The sequence below is a fragment of the Anopheles funestus genome, chromosome 2RL (genome assembly GCF_943734845.2).
Source record: "Anopheles funestus chromosome 2RL, idAnoFuneDA-416_04, whole genome shotgun sequence".
Lineage (NCBI taxonomy): Eukaryota > Metazoa > Arthropoda > Insecta > Diptera > Culicidae > Anopheles > Anopheles funestus.
The window spans coordinates 42,866,973-42,884,883 of record NC_064598.1 but is presented as its reverse complement, the minus strand read 5'-3'; the positions used below and the strand labels follow the sequence as shown (position 1 = coordinate 42,884,883).

Below are 17,911 nucleotides of genomic sequence, written 5' to 3'. Positions count from 1 at the left end.
TTCCACATCGAACCGATCGAACGGGGCTTCCATAGGCGTCCGGTGTCAGTTGGGATCAGCATGCTTCGGTACATTGTATGCTGGCACACGGAGGATGGGGAATGGTAACTTATGAAAAAGATCGATTTTGTGCACGTCCTGGAAGCAGCACCGTGCACCGAAGCGAGCGTCAATGGGCTGGAAAACTTAAGGCCGCATCGGTTGATTGCACAGTCCGTCCTGAGGCTGTGTATATTGGTTATTTTCTTCTAAGCAGCTGCACGGTCCATCGTTTGTCGTATTAGTTTTCCGGACATATTTGTTGTGTCGTAACCGTATTTCGGTTTCTTCGACTACCCAAATGAGAGTAGCACCTACGAGCTGAACCTCAATCAGGAACTGTGAACTTTAAACTTTGTGTATTAATTTGTGAAATTTAGAATGCTTCTAAATATTTAAAATGAAAATGTTTATTCCATTAGCTCCACACATCTTTTCATCGTCATATGATTTGCTTACATGTAATCTAATGTCTAAACTTAATTATTTTAAGACTGCTAGTTTGGATGTATTGTGATGTCTTGCGCCCTTGTTTACCAATCCAATATCCCCAGAATAACTCCCATAACTCCAAGAATATCTCCCAGAATAACTCTCAGAATAAATAATTCCATCCCGGTTTGAACCTTCCCCGCTTCCACTGTCTTCGACCTAAAAAGACTTTACGGACTGGATCATCTGGTGCCGTTAGAAAGAAATGACCAGCCAGCAATGCGTGTGGAGAAGGTGAATGGTCATGTCCTTAAGACGCGCTAAACCCTAAGCAGACCAACAAAAGAGAGAGAGTGAGAGAGATCAATCACTGGAGCTAGGCAATTTTCAATCAAATCAAATTGAAATACACTTTCTGTCTGAAGTCTGAAATACACTAAGGCTCACCAACAACTCATAGTGCTCATCTAGGTGCTTTTTTTAAGCCGCGGTGGAAACCTTTCATAGGGACCCAGTATTATGTTGATAGACAACGGAACCACTGCCTGGGTACTGCCGGATTCTTACCGGCCAAAAACAACCACGTATCTTCACCATCACTCCAAGATCACCAACTAGGGTAATACTTACAGAACGATGGTATAGACGCATATGGAACGTCTAAGCACCGTAGTGTGACAACCTGGTTAGGGCGTCGGGCGTGGAGTTTACGATCTCCATTGTTTGCTATTTTGAGCTAATGCGACTCCAGCAACGTTGGTGACCTACTGCCTGTAGGAGTACTCCAAAGGAGTACAACAAACGCTGCAGTTTATTGGTGATGGCCTAGAACGGCCTCCCTAGTGCGCTCCCTATCAGCGCGAATACGTCGCTGTTGCATCGCTGTTGCGTCGCTGAACCATAATGGTCCTGACACTTGGGGCGCTGTGACTCCCTGATGAGCTTCATATCTTCCAAGTAGGCCTGGAAGAAACCGTGAACCGTTAAAAACTGCGTTGCTTAAAACTCTACCTCTCCAAAACGGCATGACGTCCACACGAGCACGACAGGAATCAGAAGACAAGATCTAGGTGCTTAAGTATCGTCCTTTGACACATACCAAAAATGCTTCTGGTCTTTAGCCTATTGAACATGGATATGAGAGTTTCATTAAATTTGCGGAGAATCCATTTTTCAGATATGTATGTGAGTATGTATCCTCACGACTGGTGTTTTGAGTGGAGCAGTTTCCTCAGAATGTACAAAGACCTGTTGGAAGTCAGCACCTTCGTCCTCAACATGAATGTCATTGTCTGTGCTGACAACCCAAGATTTAAACTTCTTCAAAGGTGCAAACACCAATCTGTATCTGAATTATGATTCACTTATAGAACATGGTCCTCAAGGTCTTTCTTTAGTTTTGATCCTTTGCAGCGGTTAGTTGAAGAGTAGGCAAGTAGCACATCCAACATCATCTGACATTGGTCTTTGATCATTGTCATTATTAGGTTGAACTTGTCCGACAGTCCGGAAAACTCAATGCATCGTTAATGTTATATTCTGGTTCTACTACTGTGAATGGCCTTGCACATGATTAAGAGACAGAAGTAGAAATGGAGCTGCTGAACTGAATTTCTATTCCTTTTTCAGAATCTGCCGCATAGCGAGGATCTGATCAGTGGTTGATTTTCTGTTCTGGAATACTCTCTGTGTGTTTCCAAGTATCTCTTGGTACAAATGGTACAAGTTTAGCTTGAAGTATCTACCGCGGATAATATCTCATCGAAGGTTGTATCAAAGTTATATTGGCTATATTCTATGTATAACGCTACATTCCAGCTTATCATACATCTTGTATATGTAGTACATAATGATAAAAATTAATTAACAAGGTTTCATGAATATCATGTTGGAGCATCACTTGTTTTTATCAGTTTGGTTACTATTTAATGTTTTAAGAATTTCATAAACACAATTCAAATAACAGATACGCCAACACACCCTGTCAGAAATGAACTTGTATTTGCACAACAGTTATGTTGCTTATCGTATCAATATTAGTTGGTAAACAGTACGTGTACGTGTTAAATAAACCAAACATAATATTTGCCCCAAAAGCGTGACGCGTGAAATTGATTCCAAACGGCACCATTCTTATTAAAAATAAAACACACAAAAAAACAACGCCATTACCACACCCAATTAAAGCATGAATATCAGATGGCAAACCCGTGCATTAATCGCATCATTGAGTCCAGATTGTCCATTTCATCGTCGAACATTGTTACGCTAATCGATTACGAGTCGCTTCGATTATCCCATACCACGGTCCAGCAGCCCTTTGCCCACTTGCCCCGCAGTTCATTGGCCAGAGCTGATTTACATTCGCTACCATTTCCGCTGGCAATTTCGGGAACGAAAGACTATCGCTTGCTAATTTGTATCAATTCGCGCAGACATTAAAATGCGATAACATCAGCACGAGCGCAGTATTATCCATTTCCGTTTTTGGGGGAAAAAATGGAACGAGGCGACAGGTCGCTCTGCCAATCTATTCCCGGTCTCTACCTATTCGAACTTTTTAAAGTTTTTCAGTCTAAATATAAAAAAGGACAACTCTGATAGGTGCGCTTTAACAGTGGGCAATATAAAGCAAACAAAAAAAAACAACGACATCCATCGACCATTTCACTTTGACCTGAATTTTGGAATCCGATCACGTATCTCCAATGCTCAAATCCTGCTTTTTCCACACATCAAACAAATTTGCAAGATTCACATGTACACAAACACACCGTACCGATGCAATACAACACAACCAAAACTACCTCCCCTTCATGTCTACTGACCGGATGAGTAATCTTGCAGTTAGTCCACCGATTCCCGCAAGAGGCCCGATTGGCCTCAAAATCAACAACAGCCACTTAATCCACACACCCGGGACTTGGACGAGCCGTTGCTCCAGTCCGGGCCGCTCGGACCCGATTCGGGCTGCTACTGCTGTGCCTGTTCACCTATCCCGACGAACCAAAGTGGCTGCCGAAAAACCAGTTATCACGTGATGGATTGGAAAATCAGCCCCTTCGGGTTTGGGATAAAACAAGAACCGGAAAACGTCTACGAAACGAACGTCCCCGTACGGTGGGGTGTGGATTGTTTTTTTTTCGTCTGGAGCCCTCGTTTTTTCGATATGCTTTGGACGCGAATTAAAAATATGGCCACATTAATTAACGCTCCGATGAACTTCCCGGAGCGAAGGAATCCAACCGTTTCCTTTATCGGTTTACCGTCGAAAGAATGGTTCTGATTTGGGAATCTGAAACCGTAAGCCACCATCGGCCTGGTCAACGCGTAGAGGAGATCTGTACGAGAGGAAAGAAGTGGAAGATTTATATAGGACGCCGAAGAAAAAAGGTTCGCCCAAGAACGTCCGCTCCAAAGCTAACGGAGCTTAGCCGTGGAAATGTTCTGACCGAGTGCCGAAATTCGTAACAGCCTTACTGACGCTGACGTGCTGCTATTAATTTATTCACGGTCAGCTTCTTCTTCCTTTTCTTCTTCGCCACCGCATACTGTGCAGCCTCGAGGCATCAGCGCCTTTGTTGCTGCGAACCGACACCGAGTAGCTATTTGAATAACAAATCTCATCCGTAGAGTCGCGTCAAGCAGCAATGATCGTAGCCGCTTCGCAGCATGACATAATTTTCCCTTCCGTTCGCTCGTGTTTTTCCACCCCGGCGTGCTGGGTAAGAAAATTTGACTTTCCAAACTTACCACCGCGTGCACTTCGGGCGGGTGGCGTACACCGAGATGCAATGACCGTCCAGGGGTGCGTGGAATGGTTCCCGGTTAAATCTTATCTGGGTCAGTGTGGCAAAGTGTTTTCCCATTCCGAAGGAGCACTTATCTAAAGTGGATTCGATTTCATTCGGTATGGTTTGCCCGTTTTGCGATGGATTGTTGGTGGCTTCCTTCCTGCATGCCATTTGATGCCAAAACCTTGATGCCTTCGACGAATGCAACGGTGCTACTGAAAATGATGGCGCACGCGGTACGCGATGTTTGTACTACTTTCCTACACTGAGCATTCGTTTTTTTTTGTTGTTGCTTCTGCTGTTTTGTTCTGTGCAGATGTGCTCAAAGTCTCGAGAGGGAAACATTTTCAACGATGGCAAGTGGTTTTTCGTACTGGCACGAGTTACCGACACACTCGGCACATTTGCGATTCTCTTTAGCATAATTTTTCCTTCCGCTGGGTGTTCCGCGCATTTGAAGCTTCAGCGCGTACAGAGTAAAATCAACAAAAGTACAATCAACAAAGCTTTTGGTAAATAAAAGCACACACGTTCTTCATCGTTGTATGCTCTCTATTCATTCTAGCTGATGAGTGTTTTTTTTTTTCATTATGATGCTGTAATTTGCTACAATGAATAGTGGTGAATAAACAAGACGCGATATTCAGAGGATGTTTTAGAACTTTTGCAACAAATATGTCTAAACCAATTGAAATTTTCTATTCAAGTTTTTACATTTCAAGCACTAACAAACTATAAAACAAATATAAATGTCAGAGAAACTTTTTCTTAGTAAGTAGTACTCAGATTCTGATTTAAATAAAATTATAATTAAACATTTCGAATTCATTTTTCACACTTCAATTATATTGCAGCATTGTTTTTTGTTTGACCTTACCGACGTTTTTAAAAGCATTTTTTCAAGTATAAATATATTTAAAAAAAATATTTTTTCCATTTGTTTTGGGTTTGTATATGCCGCTTAGTACTTAGTGTTTCATAAACATGACATTGCTCAAGGTATCTATAAGATAACTAACTGGATAGACAACGGTTCTTTGTAAAGTGATAAACCTAAGCAAAGTTGGGTTTCTGATTATTACAATTATGTTGTGTAGAATGTGCAACTAGTAGGAAATCATCAATACGACCAACCCGTTCTACCTGAATAAAAAAAACTAGTAGAAAATTTTAAAACAAAACTTAATTGAAAGTTTCTGTTTTATTAGCTTAGGGAAGGCCAGGCCAAGCCAGGCCGTATGTCTTACAGACTATCCTTATTATCTAATATTGATACACTACTTACAGTTATGTGAATGAGCGGCATTTCCTTCCCTCATTCTACGGTTGCACCATATCCCGGGTAAACTCTGTGATAGGCAAATGTTGCGGCGTACATATGTAGTACTGTAGTACTAGGTTACATGAAACGGCGTTTTAAGCTGGCGAAGCCTCAAGCGCTGAATCCAGCGAGATCAAGAGGAACAACGAGGACGAAATTCGTTTCGTCCTATCGAATGACGGAAATGATTTTGCCTATGAGCGCTCTATAACAGTTGAACCCCCAACCGAGTAAGACGTTCTTTCCACAGCTATCCGAAAAACTACCTTACCATTTGGTTCCCTTCGATTCGTTTCGCTTCGTTATTTTGTTCCGATAGTTCTGATGATGCATTCCGTGTATCCCGACGCGGTTCTGGCATCTTCTCCATCCTGTCCATCCTTCTGGATCCAGAGTTAGTGGACCAGTTTTTCCTGCTAATCTGTCAAAATGTCTTAGAGCTATCAGGGACAAACAACAATAGCACAAACTACTGGGTGCTTAGCAAAGATTATTATAAATTCTTTTAGTTGGTTTTTTTTGCATCAATTAAATAAATGTCATGTGTTTTTACCTCTCCGACCTGTCATGTTTGAGGACTGATATTTGGAACTCCACTATATTTTGTTCTATCTATTACTGTGTTGTCTATATTAAAAAATGTAAATGTTTTGGAATAACAAAATATACAACTAAGAAATTTTTTAAAACAAATTGTACAGACAATATCATTAACAAAAGAAAACCAAAGTTACAGAATGCATTAACCTTCACACAATTTGCATGAAAAATTTAAAACTTTCCGAACAGTTTTGTGGAAGATATGAAACTTTAAGATTAAACAGATCCGTACTAACAATTTTAGCTGGAATACAGCTGACGTGGTAAATGTATAGACAAAACAAAAGAAATACTACCCATCTATTCCGAATTCTTTCTTGGAAGAGTGTATAGAACATTCGATTATGTGAGTTTCACTGTGAGCAGTACCAAGAACAGTTGTCAATTGCGAAATATTGATTTCGCAGTGCAATGTTTGCTCAATTCAGTGAACTTTTTGTGAACTGATGAAGCACAAAGTTGCTTGTGGTAGATTAAAGATGTTCAAGATAATACACGTCAATTGATAAACTTTTAATAATTGAAAACTCTGGTATCTGGGGGAAGAGAAAATTCGTTTTAACTGAGAAGAGAGTTAAATTAGTTTAGTTTGATCCAATTGCCTTTTTCCTAATACTAGTCTTACTATTGTTAATTAATCATTGTTAACAAATTTTAATTAATAATTTAATTTTTTTCTACAGAGAAACTGAATTTAAGAAAACTGATACGTTTCTACGTCAATCAGGCTAGCTTATGTAGCACAATTCAGATAAGTATCCTGAAGCTTGGTTTTTTTTCTATCAACCGCTAATTTTCAGATGAACTATTAGCGATGCTTTCATTTTTCAACCACATTTTACACACATTCGCTGCCTGATCGCACCCGCATTGCATTATCGTATTACTTCCAAAAAAAAAAATTAGTTGCTCATCGCACCTAGGCCCGGTAAAAGTAGCAGCTTTCTGTCAATTTTCGTGATGGGTGAATTTCGTTATTTTTCAAGCTCGATTTTCGCAGACTATCGCAAAGATTTGGGGAATACATCCGTGCATCCAACCCGGCAAATACTTATTCGGCAGGGTGGCGGGGGGTGGATGAGCAGACACTAAATAAAGGGAAGAGCAAATCCGTGTGCCTATTTTCACCAACGTGCCCAATTTATGGCGTACATGATGGTACGATAACTATTTTGACACCGATACGGTGGCCACTTCAGACCAAGAGCACGGTCGCTCGGGGTTTGTCGTTGGTGTAATGGCGGTGAAGCCGAATCTGCAGCTGAATCGGAAGTAAACAAATCCACCAAAAACAATGCCAAACGCAACGACCAGGTCTGGGGTAGTCGACGGATGGATGGTTCAGGGGTAGGATGGAGGATGAAAGATAAAAAATATACATCATCCCCACATGAACACACACGCGGGCATATGCTCACACATCATCAAGAAATGGATGGAGATAATGAAATTTTTCGGCCACTTTCGCGAGTGGCCCTCTTCCTCGATTGCTATTATTATGATACTTCGTTGTTTTGATTTTTTTCGCTACTGTTACTTGTATACTCTCTTTCTCTTCTTTGCCTACCTTACAACAGTTCCGATATGGTTCCGACTCATAAAACATGTGCGTATGTTTTGCCCAAATTTCTTCTTGATTTCCGCTTTCATTCCGTGTCAAGTGCGGCAGATGGGGTAGCGGGGAATGGCAGGTTTCGGAAAAAATTTGGACATTTTCTTCGCTCAACCCGGTGGTACCCGTAGAGATAGTGAAGCCAGCAAAAAAAAACACGAACCCAAAACGGTACACCGCTGCAGCCCCCATCTTCGTGCGGTAGAAGAATCAAACATCAAAATGGAAAGCTGCTGCAAGTTATTTAATTTATAGCAAATTAATACCGTTCGCATAAAGTCAACGGCACGCGACCATGACGGTTCACGAATTCATGGGTTTATTTTTTGGAACATACTCGCTCATCTAAGCGTATCACCAGCTTCATATCGTGATCTTTAATGTAAACTATCGCATTCTCTCTGGGGCGTTTGTCATCAAGCCATTTTTTTAAATGGCTTTTGGTCTAATTTTACTTCTCATTATAAATTAAACGGCTATATAAACAACATTGGTTTAGTTACGCTTTCTGAAAATTACAGTTTGATTCTTTTTTTTTGCGGAAAGGAAAGTTAGTTTTCAAAATACAAATTAAAAAAGCAATTTATTCAACCACTACTTAACTTAAAATAAATCATTAAAGAAACCTCATGAATTGCACTCATCAGGTATTAAGATTAAATAAGTTGAACAAAAAAGTCTTGACAATGTTTTGATTGCCGTTGATATGTTCACTGCTTTATATTTAGATATTCCATTCAATAACAAAAACCAAAATGCAAATTATTAAGGTTCAAGAGCATTTTTGTAATAATTTTTTACTAATTGATAGACAATAACTCGCAAACACCGATTGACTTAAAAATTTTGCCAGACGTTTAGCACATTTTGAACTTGACGAGAACACTTCTTATTTGATTATTTTCTACATGTCTACACGTCTTATTTTTAAAACAGGCTACTTTTGAGTATAAAACATGATTAGAATTTCACAGTACAAATAACTAACTATAAATAAAACCAAAATTAACCTTTTTTTTCAAGACACTGATTTTATTAACAAAGTTATACAGCAATACCGTTCTAAACGCAAAAAATAGATGTGTGTGGCCTAATAGAAAGATTACGACAACCTCTACGTTCCCTAATCACGTCATTTTAGTTCCCACCATTTTACTAAACACATTACAACCCTACGGATTTACGGTAGACCACTTATTTTCCAAGCCACCGTAAAAAAAACCCAACTTCCACAACTTCCACATCCCAACTAATTAGTGTCAAACTGTCGCTGACCCATCAGAAGCCAGCGGGTCTTTCTATGCATGCTGGAAGAAAGTCTTTGCTAAGCTTCTAAAACTTTACGCTCATGTATATGACATAATCCTGGCTGTTATCACCCAACCCGCATCGCAGAAAAAAAAGGAACAACCAAACCGAGCATCACTTGTGGCTGTTGTTGTAAAGCTTACTTTCATTGCAGGTTCAACACGGTTCGGCGAGGTTAATATGGCTTACACATTCGTTTGTTACTTTTATAAGTACCGTCACTTTTATTGAGCCATACACAAACAAACGCTTCAGGCAGAAGCGAACCAACACTTTCCCCTGCAACAACACCGGGCTTCACCGGTGTGACATGTGACCGGTGCAAATGTTTCATTTTCACTTTGACCAACAACTAACGGTCAACGTACTGGTGGATTTTTCTACTTTTTTTCAGCCCCTTCAGGGTTGCTCGCCAGCCTCTTGGCGTACGCGCCAGTGTACATTTGCCATTGCTGTATGCAATGGAAAGTGGTTCTCCGTTCGAGGTTTCGTGGCTGCGACGATCGGAAGACCGCCTCGGTGGAGATCGTATTTCCTGTTTGGTGCAGTTTTGCTACACTGCAAAAGGAAGGCACGGAAAACCGCCGGCTGTGAGGTAAATAATTGAGAAAAACCTACGGCACAGCCACCAACAAAGTTCAAGTTCAATGAGCAAGCTGCTGTCTGCGAAGGTTCCAATCACTCCGGGCGGATACCCTACCACCCCTTTGGGATTTGCGGTTTCCGCAATGGAAAGCTTACTTGCAACAAAATCAAATTAATAGCTTCGCACGGATAAGGAAATTCGAGTCAGCTCTGGGCAGAGTTGGCAATTTTATTGCTATTCGTATTGTCAAACATGTATTCCGCAAGATCGTGCATGCAAGAACCGGATCGAATGCGTTAAAGCTTCACTAATCCATGTCCTAAAGCATATCCCGTTTTGGGTCAGACGTCGGTACCAGAACCGATGAACCGTACAGGAAATCCATCCCAACATTTAACACCTTAAGCACGTTTCATTCAGAATTTGGCAAGTAAAACCTTCGCAAAACAACAAATAGCACTTTTTTGCCACGGTTTAGGAGAAGAACTCAACACCGTCTAACATCCTAAGGTGAAAGAAGCAAAACGCCGGTAGCAATTTAACTCAAGATCTGTAACCGTACCATCACCCCAGATTGGCACGGTTTCGTTTCGGTCCGTTTTTTCCGACTACGGGGCGTTTCCGCTCCGTCCATCAGCCCTTTCGCGGGAGGAGGGGGCCGGTTGTGGGTTTTTTTTGAGGGAGGAAAGAAGGAAGCACCCGAGACGCATCTCATTGTTACGAGATCCCCAACACCATCATTATCCACTTGGCCCGCATATGGTTTCAACTCGGGGGGACAAACGGGAAAACAACGGGCGAGGGACGGTTTTTAGGTCAAGAGATCCAAACGGTCAGATTTCGTCAGCGATCCCTCAAAGTACGTACCATTCGAAACCTCCGAAGGGCTCTGCCGCTGTCAGTCCGAGCACTGAATTGTAGAGCCGTAATGTTGCCGTTGCATGTTCCCCCAAGGGAATGTGTTGATGCGGCGAAAGAAGCGTTCAATGGCATATCTTCAAAATCATTAGAAAGGCACTACATTTAGTGATCGTATTTTTTTGTTTTGTTTTCTTCATCTCTCCGGCATTTCTTTGATTGGTCAGCGTTTGTGTTTTTTCTTCTTCTTTTTGTTCTCCACTTACCTTACACCTTTGTATGAGTTGTTGCTGTGTCTTTATTAAATTCAATATCAACCAGAACCGTCACTGAAGGACTGGAATGTTAAACAGGGGATGGTAGATCCTTCTTATCACTTCGGTCGGCTAACCCAAAAAAAAAGGTTCACACCCCTAATGTGTAAGCACATACTTCGTTTACCAAAATAAAGATAAGGCAACCCAAGCTGAGCACCCTCTTCGGTGGAAAGTGTTTCGGAGCGCCAACGTAAACAACAAAAAAACGCGTTTCAACCACGGAAAACCTTGGAGTGCTCAGCATGCCTAACCTAGTCCCGATTCGCCCAAACGAAGCATCGCGCCTAATGAAGTGATGACACAGTAAAATGCGGAAAATTACGCACCCAACACGGTAGTTAAAAACAACTTTCTCTTTCCTGACCGCGGCTCCGAGAAAATCACCCAATCACCATACGAAGCAATCGAACTCATACGCCAGAGAAACAGTTTGTGCGCATTTAATTCGGTTTCTAATGTTGGAGCAGAGCAAACCTCGCGAAAAAATGTCGCCTGCTCCAACTGGTCACTTTGGCTAACTGGGGAAAAAAATGGAGGGAAAACTGAAAGGAGAGGTCGAAGATCTTAAAGGTAATTTAAAGTCTTTCCAAAAAAATTCTTCATATTTTGCTAGTACTCTAGAGTGCATCAACCACGTTAAATATATTATGCAGCCAGGAGAAACGTACGAAGAATTGCATTTGAAAAATGTTTACACTATGAAACACGTCCGGTACGGGGCCGCAATTGCTCCAGAAACTTTGAGCAACGAGTGCCTGGTTTGATGTACAGCAGGTAATTTATCACTCCCAACACTTCCCAACCTCTTAACGTGTGAGCAAAAATTTTACTTTCAGCCAATTTTCTCACACTCCTCGGCAACATGATTGTAGAATGTTATTCCGTTAGAGAATAAACAAATTGCACCTTCGGTCAAAAATACCAACAAAAAAAAGCAAGACTTACCCAATCTATTCTTGCCCCATAGAAGGATGTTTTAAATTCCTGGTAAAGATCTGGACAGCAGGAGGAACGCGCTCGGTTCTAATCACCATAACAAAGCCTTGCCTTCAATCCTCCTTTATAATCCTCACGCAAAGACTGTAATTCGAATTTTTGTTATCCTTCCTGCAACCATTTCATCGAATTCCCTTTCACCGGCTTGTAAGCGGGGCAGTGAAAAATTAAAAAAAAAATAAATAAAGCGCACGAAAAGGAGAGTAATTTATTTACGATCATATTTTAACGTTCCTTTTGTCGGGTGAACATGAAGCGCATAAAAAAACACACACAGCAACAACACATAATTGGTCTTATGATGGAGTGAAGCATATTGTTCTACAGGCTAGTGGGTAAGCTACGTGAATAATCCTGCTTCTGAGAAAGCCCTTTCCCTGTACTGGGCATCGACTAATCCTGCATTGTTCGGTGTACTATTTGCCTGCAGGCGCTGTAGAACGGGGCAGGATTAATGGCACGTGAAACACGACATAGCTGACATTTGCATGAAGCGTAACAATTTTTCTTTTTCAAGCTTTGTTACGAGGCTTGTACTACCTTTACATAAATGTCTAAAATTAGTCATATTTTAATTGGAGCTAAACAATTAATTACCATCTCTTCGAAACAGTTTTAGTAACAGTAAGCGTGATGGTCAAATGTGCTTTTTACCAACGCATTGCAACAATTAGCTGTAATTAAATAAGTGATCTAATTCGCTTGATTAGCATTGTTTTTTTTCTCTCGTAAAGTTCTATGTCGCACCGAGTGTTATCTCACCAGTTCTATTTAGGTCCGGTCCGTACGTCAGCTGCTAGTAAGATCGAATTACAACCGGTACAATTACGTTCTCAGATGTTAGTTTCGTTCCTTATTCATTCTTACGTGTTTGTGGTGCACAAAATAGTAGACACCAGCACCGGAAGTGCATCCGTGCAAACATCGCTAATTAAAGGATGTCCCTAGCTGGGGCACTCGGCAGCCACAACCAGACTGTGAGGGACACAGATCGGCGAAAACAAAAACCCAACTCCCACAACCGGACACGGTCAATCGTGAATGCAAAACTCAAATCAACAAATATCAAGTTAAAGCTGGCTGGTCCAGCTCGTGCCCGCTGATCTAGCAACGTCGGTGTGGAAAGAAAATAGAAAGAGCAAAGTAGATTCCATGCAGCAAAAGAAGCATTAGAAACACTCGACATTGGACTGCGATGTCGATGAGCGGCAAGCGAACGGGGGCATCGGTCGGTTGTAGCTTGTGCTGAGATTAAATATGCTCGGGGATGAAAGAAAAAAATACAACCGATACAAGAGGCATGGAAATGGGCCGAGGAACTGAAGATAAAGATAGATAGTGCTGCTGCAGTGCAGAGAGTGCGAGCAGACCAGTAGTTGATTTGCCTGAGGTAAGTGCCGAGCACCAGAAACATCAACCTGAAGATGCAGATGAATGAAAGTTCCTACGGGTCCGTGGTGGGAATGCTGGGAAAATTGATGCTTTCCTCCCCACTATGCATCCTAACGTTTAGATTTCGGCTGGAGGAGCGGTCGGTGGAAAATGTGCGCGGGTAGTATGTGGAACGCGTGCACCCTTCTTTTGGGGAGGGGGAGGGTTGTGGAACCCAAGTTGGAGGAAACCGATGAAGGTGATACTGGGAAAAGGGGTGGGCAGTTTGCTCGAAATGAACTGTAATCGAGTGAACGTTCAACTTCCGAACGTTGGAGCGAGAGCGGGAACACACACACACGCGCGCACACGGTTACCGCTGTGTGCGAACAGTGCCGATCGACCAACGAGCCAGTGGAGAAAGGACGGAGAAAGAACGAAAGAAACAGGCGAAAGCGACGAACCCGTCGCTTCGCGTAGAAAGGAAGGAAAAAAAGCTCAGCCCCACAAAAGCTCGTATAATATTCGGTTTCCTGCGGTTCGTATCAGCGGGGTGGTTCCGGTGGGGGGTTGGGTGGCGGCAAACAGGTATCACATGCGTACGTACGTTTATATAAATTGAGCGTGCAGCGTTCCGGAGAGCAACAGATCCGCCATACCCGCATCACGGTCGAGATCGTAGATTCTCATTCCTCCGTTCCCTTCCCTTATTTTTTTTTGGACAAAGGCGCCCATTTGTCCGAAACAAAACAAACAAACAAAACACCGTTCTTCGTGTCGTTCCGGTATTCGTGCTTGCCGTGACCAGCAGACCAGCGTGTGACAGCGTGTCTGTGTGTAGTGTGTTATCCTTGCGATTAGTTTTGCGCGTGTGTGTTATATATCCAGCAGCGAGATGGCCTTCGCCTACAAGGTAGCCGGTGTGCTGTGCGTAGTCCTAGCCGTGACCGTGGCACTGCCAGCCGAAGAAACTGGCCGCTCGTCCCGGAATGCCATCGGCGGTGGTGAAAGCGATCTGGTCGGCAGCATCTACAAGGAGTGCCTATCGTCCGATTCGGTGTCCTGCGTCAAGTACAAGCTGTTCAGCTTCATCGATCGGGTCGTGGCTAAGCGTAGCGTGTTCGCCCTTACCGACGGTGTAACCGTGGTCAAGACGCCTGGCGTACCCGAAACCGAAGGTGCACCGCGTGCTCTAACCGGCGATGAATCGCTCGAATCGCTGCTGCTGTCCCGCGTTCAGTCCTTCCTGGCCACGCACACGATCAAGGTCGACCTGAAGGGTGCCGACATTGTCAATGCCGTAACCTCGACCGGCCGTGCCCTTGAGGATGTCTCGGAAAACCTGCTGGCTGCCGATTCGGATGATGAGGAAAAGTCGGACGGTCCGGCCGGTGGTGAAGCACGTGGCAAGAAGAAGAAGGCCGCCAAGATCCTGGGCCCGCTGCTGTTGGCCGTTGCGCTGAAGGCTGCCGCTCTGCTCCCACTGCTGCTCGGTGCGATCGCACTGATCGCCGGTAAGGCCCTGCTCATCGGCAAGATCGCTCTGGTTCTATCCGCCATCATCGGGCTGAAGAAACTGCTGTCGCAGGAGAAGCACGTCACGTACGAGGTCGTTGCCCATCCGCACCATTCCACCAGCCACACGTCCAGCCACGGTGATGCTTACTCGCTCGGTGGGTCGTACGGTGGTGGCGATGTCGGTGGATACAGCGCCAGCTCCGGCCACGGTGGCTGGGGACGTTCGATCCAGGACGCGCAGGACGTTGCGTACAGCGGCCAGAAGCCTTAAGCCTGCACAGGATGCTCCAAAACTCACACCAAACCACACCACCACCACCATCATCACCATCATGAACATTATTTATTTAATTTATTTAGCGTCAAGCGGGAAGGTGTTAATGTTTGCGTCCGATCGATTAGGAGGTCAGAAGGTTGCTTTAAGGGACCAGGACTGCGAACCTCGCAAAGAAAGCTAGGGGCTTAACGGGATTGGGGCTCGCCATCGAACCAAAGCCAGCGGAAAAAACGGTTTGATTTTCCACACCGCTTTTCCGCCCGTGTGGCTCTCTCTCCTTCTCACTCTTCACTCTCTCTCAATCTTGTAAGCTCTTACTCTTTTTGTTTTCCCCCTTTTCTTTTAGTTCTTTCTTTTTTCCATTTCCCCTACTCATTTTTACACACGGGTTTACTTTTGTACTATATTGTTTCCTTAGCTAAAATCTAAAATCTACTACCAAACGAAAAAAAAGAAAAACGAACCGTTTTTGTGTTCGTGATTTCAGTGTTCTTGCATTTTGCTGACTTACGCTTCCTGCTGTTTCTTACTTCATCCCGTATACGGAATCCTTTTTTGCGGAACCGTTCGATGAGCTTCCGGTGGGGTTAGCCCGTAGCCCAAATCCCAATCCCGAGCCATCCAGATCACCACAAACCAAGCGAAGGACGAAGAAATAAAAACTGAAACTATTTCCAAACCTGTACTGTACATGTGTGCTCCGTGTCTAAATAGCGTGAGAAATTCAACTCCCCAACATATTTTCCTACCCCAAAAACTGCTGCTAATTTCATTCGATTTGCACATACGAATGCACTGGTACTGCTGCTCCCGGGCGAGGTTGGAAAACTTCCCCATACATTGTTTACACCCATTGCTACCGCAACCTGTTTCGACCCTGGAGAAAAGGTTCAGTTCCCGTTGTGTTTGCTTCGTTGGTTAAATTGCAGCTTCCCGGGTCGCACGGTTTGCTGATTACCGGTGCGGTCTCGGTGGCCCTTTAGCATCGGGCGAACCGAATTCGCAACGACTTGCACATGGAGTTCACCCGGTGGAAAGTAGAGCACCAACGAATGGAAAATTGTGCACTCCGAGCATGGGATGGCCGCGTTTTCCCAGTTGCAGCCCCCCCATTCGACAAGCTGGTACCAGAAACATTCATTTTCATAGATACATTCCGTGCCGTTCAAGAAGGTTTGAACTATTTTGTGGGAGGCAAACCAGGGGCTGACACTAACGTACGCAGGGAACGCAGGCCTGCAATTTTCCCAAATATGCCCATTGCGTGTTGCTAACATATTAGAGCACAAACCTCGTTGTCACATTGCCAGATTGGAACTGGATAGAAAGTTAAATTAAAGTATGCAATAACGCTTGGAGCACTCATTTAAATAGGGTTGATAGGAATCTTTACCATGATCTCCAAATTAGATCCTGAATACTGGAATTATTCCTCGAATTAATCCTGGTAGTCGAATTATTTTGCATGTTTTAAGCCAAACAATATCATCTGAGTGAGATATTGGTTTTTACCCAATGTTCATGACGTTCTAGAATCGAGTTTGAATTTGGAGAACGTTTTTTAATGATTGCATTAATCTTCATAACTACCAAAACGCAAAATGTTTTAAGATATATTTTTGTTTATTTATTTTATTTATTTATAATTAATTATTACGGCTTCGGCCGTATTGTTAGCCTCTGAAGCTGAAGAAGTACATTTTTCACAAGGCATTTCCTCCTTGTAGTTTACCTTATCCCGGGCATACTCGGTTGATTTTTTTTTGTTTGATGAGACACAAAACTAAAGAGTATTATCCGTTTTTTTTTTAAACTAAGACCCTGGTTAAGCAAAAAAAAAACAGCTGAGCTACAAATAGGAAAACTCGTCGGTGTTATTTTATTTTGTCATAATGAGGCCGCCTTTTCATTGTATTTACACCATGTATGTATGTATAATTTTCACAATTTTCATCAATCATAATTAGGAGCGAAGATATGGAAATCGTTCAATCAAAACATTGTAGCACAGTGTATTTAAAATGCAATCAAGCATACTATTTAGACTAAAATTTCCTATAAACATTAACAAACAAAGAAACCTTCTTGTAAATTTCAATAATCATAAAAACAAACTAGCTCTTAAAGAGCGCAGAGTGCGAGAGGAACAAGGGAACTTATTAAACTAACAGAACTGAAGAATATTTACAAAAATATTGTATTTTCTCATTGGAACAACATTGCCAATTCTTCCAATGACCAACTATGAACTCAATGGAGCCATCGTAAGGGTCATCCATGATCGCCTGCTTCTATCCAACCTAAGGCTGATCTCGATGATTCCATCGCGTCAAGTGGTATAAATCTCTTTTATTATTTTTAACGATGGCATGAATGATCGATGGAATTTTAAAATCTAGACAAATTAGTGAAAGTTACCATCCGTAATTGATTTTTGCAGTTTTCCCAAGTAAATATGTACATGCTTCTCATATACAAAAAACAAATGAAAAAAAAAAACATGGTAATGCAACATAATGTGCGTGAATAAATTAAACAAAAATTTTCTAACTTGAGCTTTTTGTACGTTTGTTTATAACCCAATAATTATGAAGTTATTGTAAAGGCTACATCACTTACTTATTTGTTAAAAATTTCCATCAATATATCTACAGCAACGTAATCTAATTATAAGTAGATTATCTATAAGCAAACTCCTCGTGTCTGAACTAATTGTTATTTTTATTCATCAAGAATGGCCAGGCCGTATTGCTTAACAGAAAAATGGCCGGACTCAATTTTCTTCCAACACTAATTTGAATTTCGAGACTCAAGAGATCAGTTTATAAAATTTAAAAACAAAATCGAGCAGACATTGCATAAGTTGTGGCGGATATTCCGCT

At 42.4% G+C, this 17,911-nt stretch overlaps 1 protein-coding gene across 1 annotated transcript; it reads left to right on the top strand.

The window, feature by feature from the left end:
- The first annotated feature begins 13,866 nt into the window (after nucleotides 1–13,866).
- On the top strand, nucleotides 13,867–15,877 carry LOC125761299 (uncharacterized). The gene has a single exon (XM_049422293.1). The coding sequence runs from the start codon at nucleotides 14,130–14,132 to the stop codon at nucleotides 15,021–15,023; it is 894 nt and encodes a 297-aa protein (XP_049278250.1). The 5' UTR covers nucleotides 13,867–14,129; the 3' UTR covers nucleotides 15,024–15,877.
- The last annotated feature ends 2,034 nt before the right edge of the window (nucleotides 15,878–17,911 follow it).

Coding starts and splice junctions, on each gene's coding strand:
- LOC125761299 (XM_049422293.1), top strand. CDS start 14,130: ATGGCCTTCGCCTACAAGGTAGCCGGTGTGCTGTGCGTAGTCCTAGCC.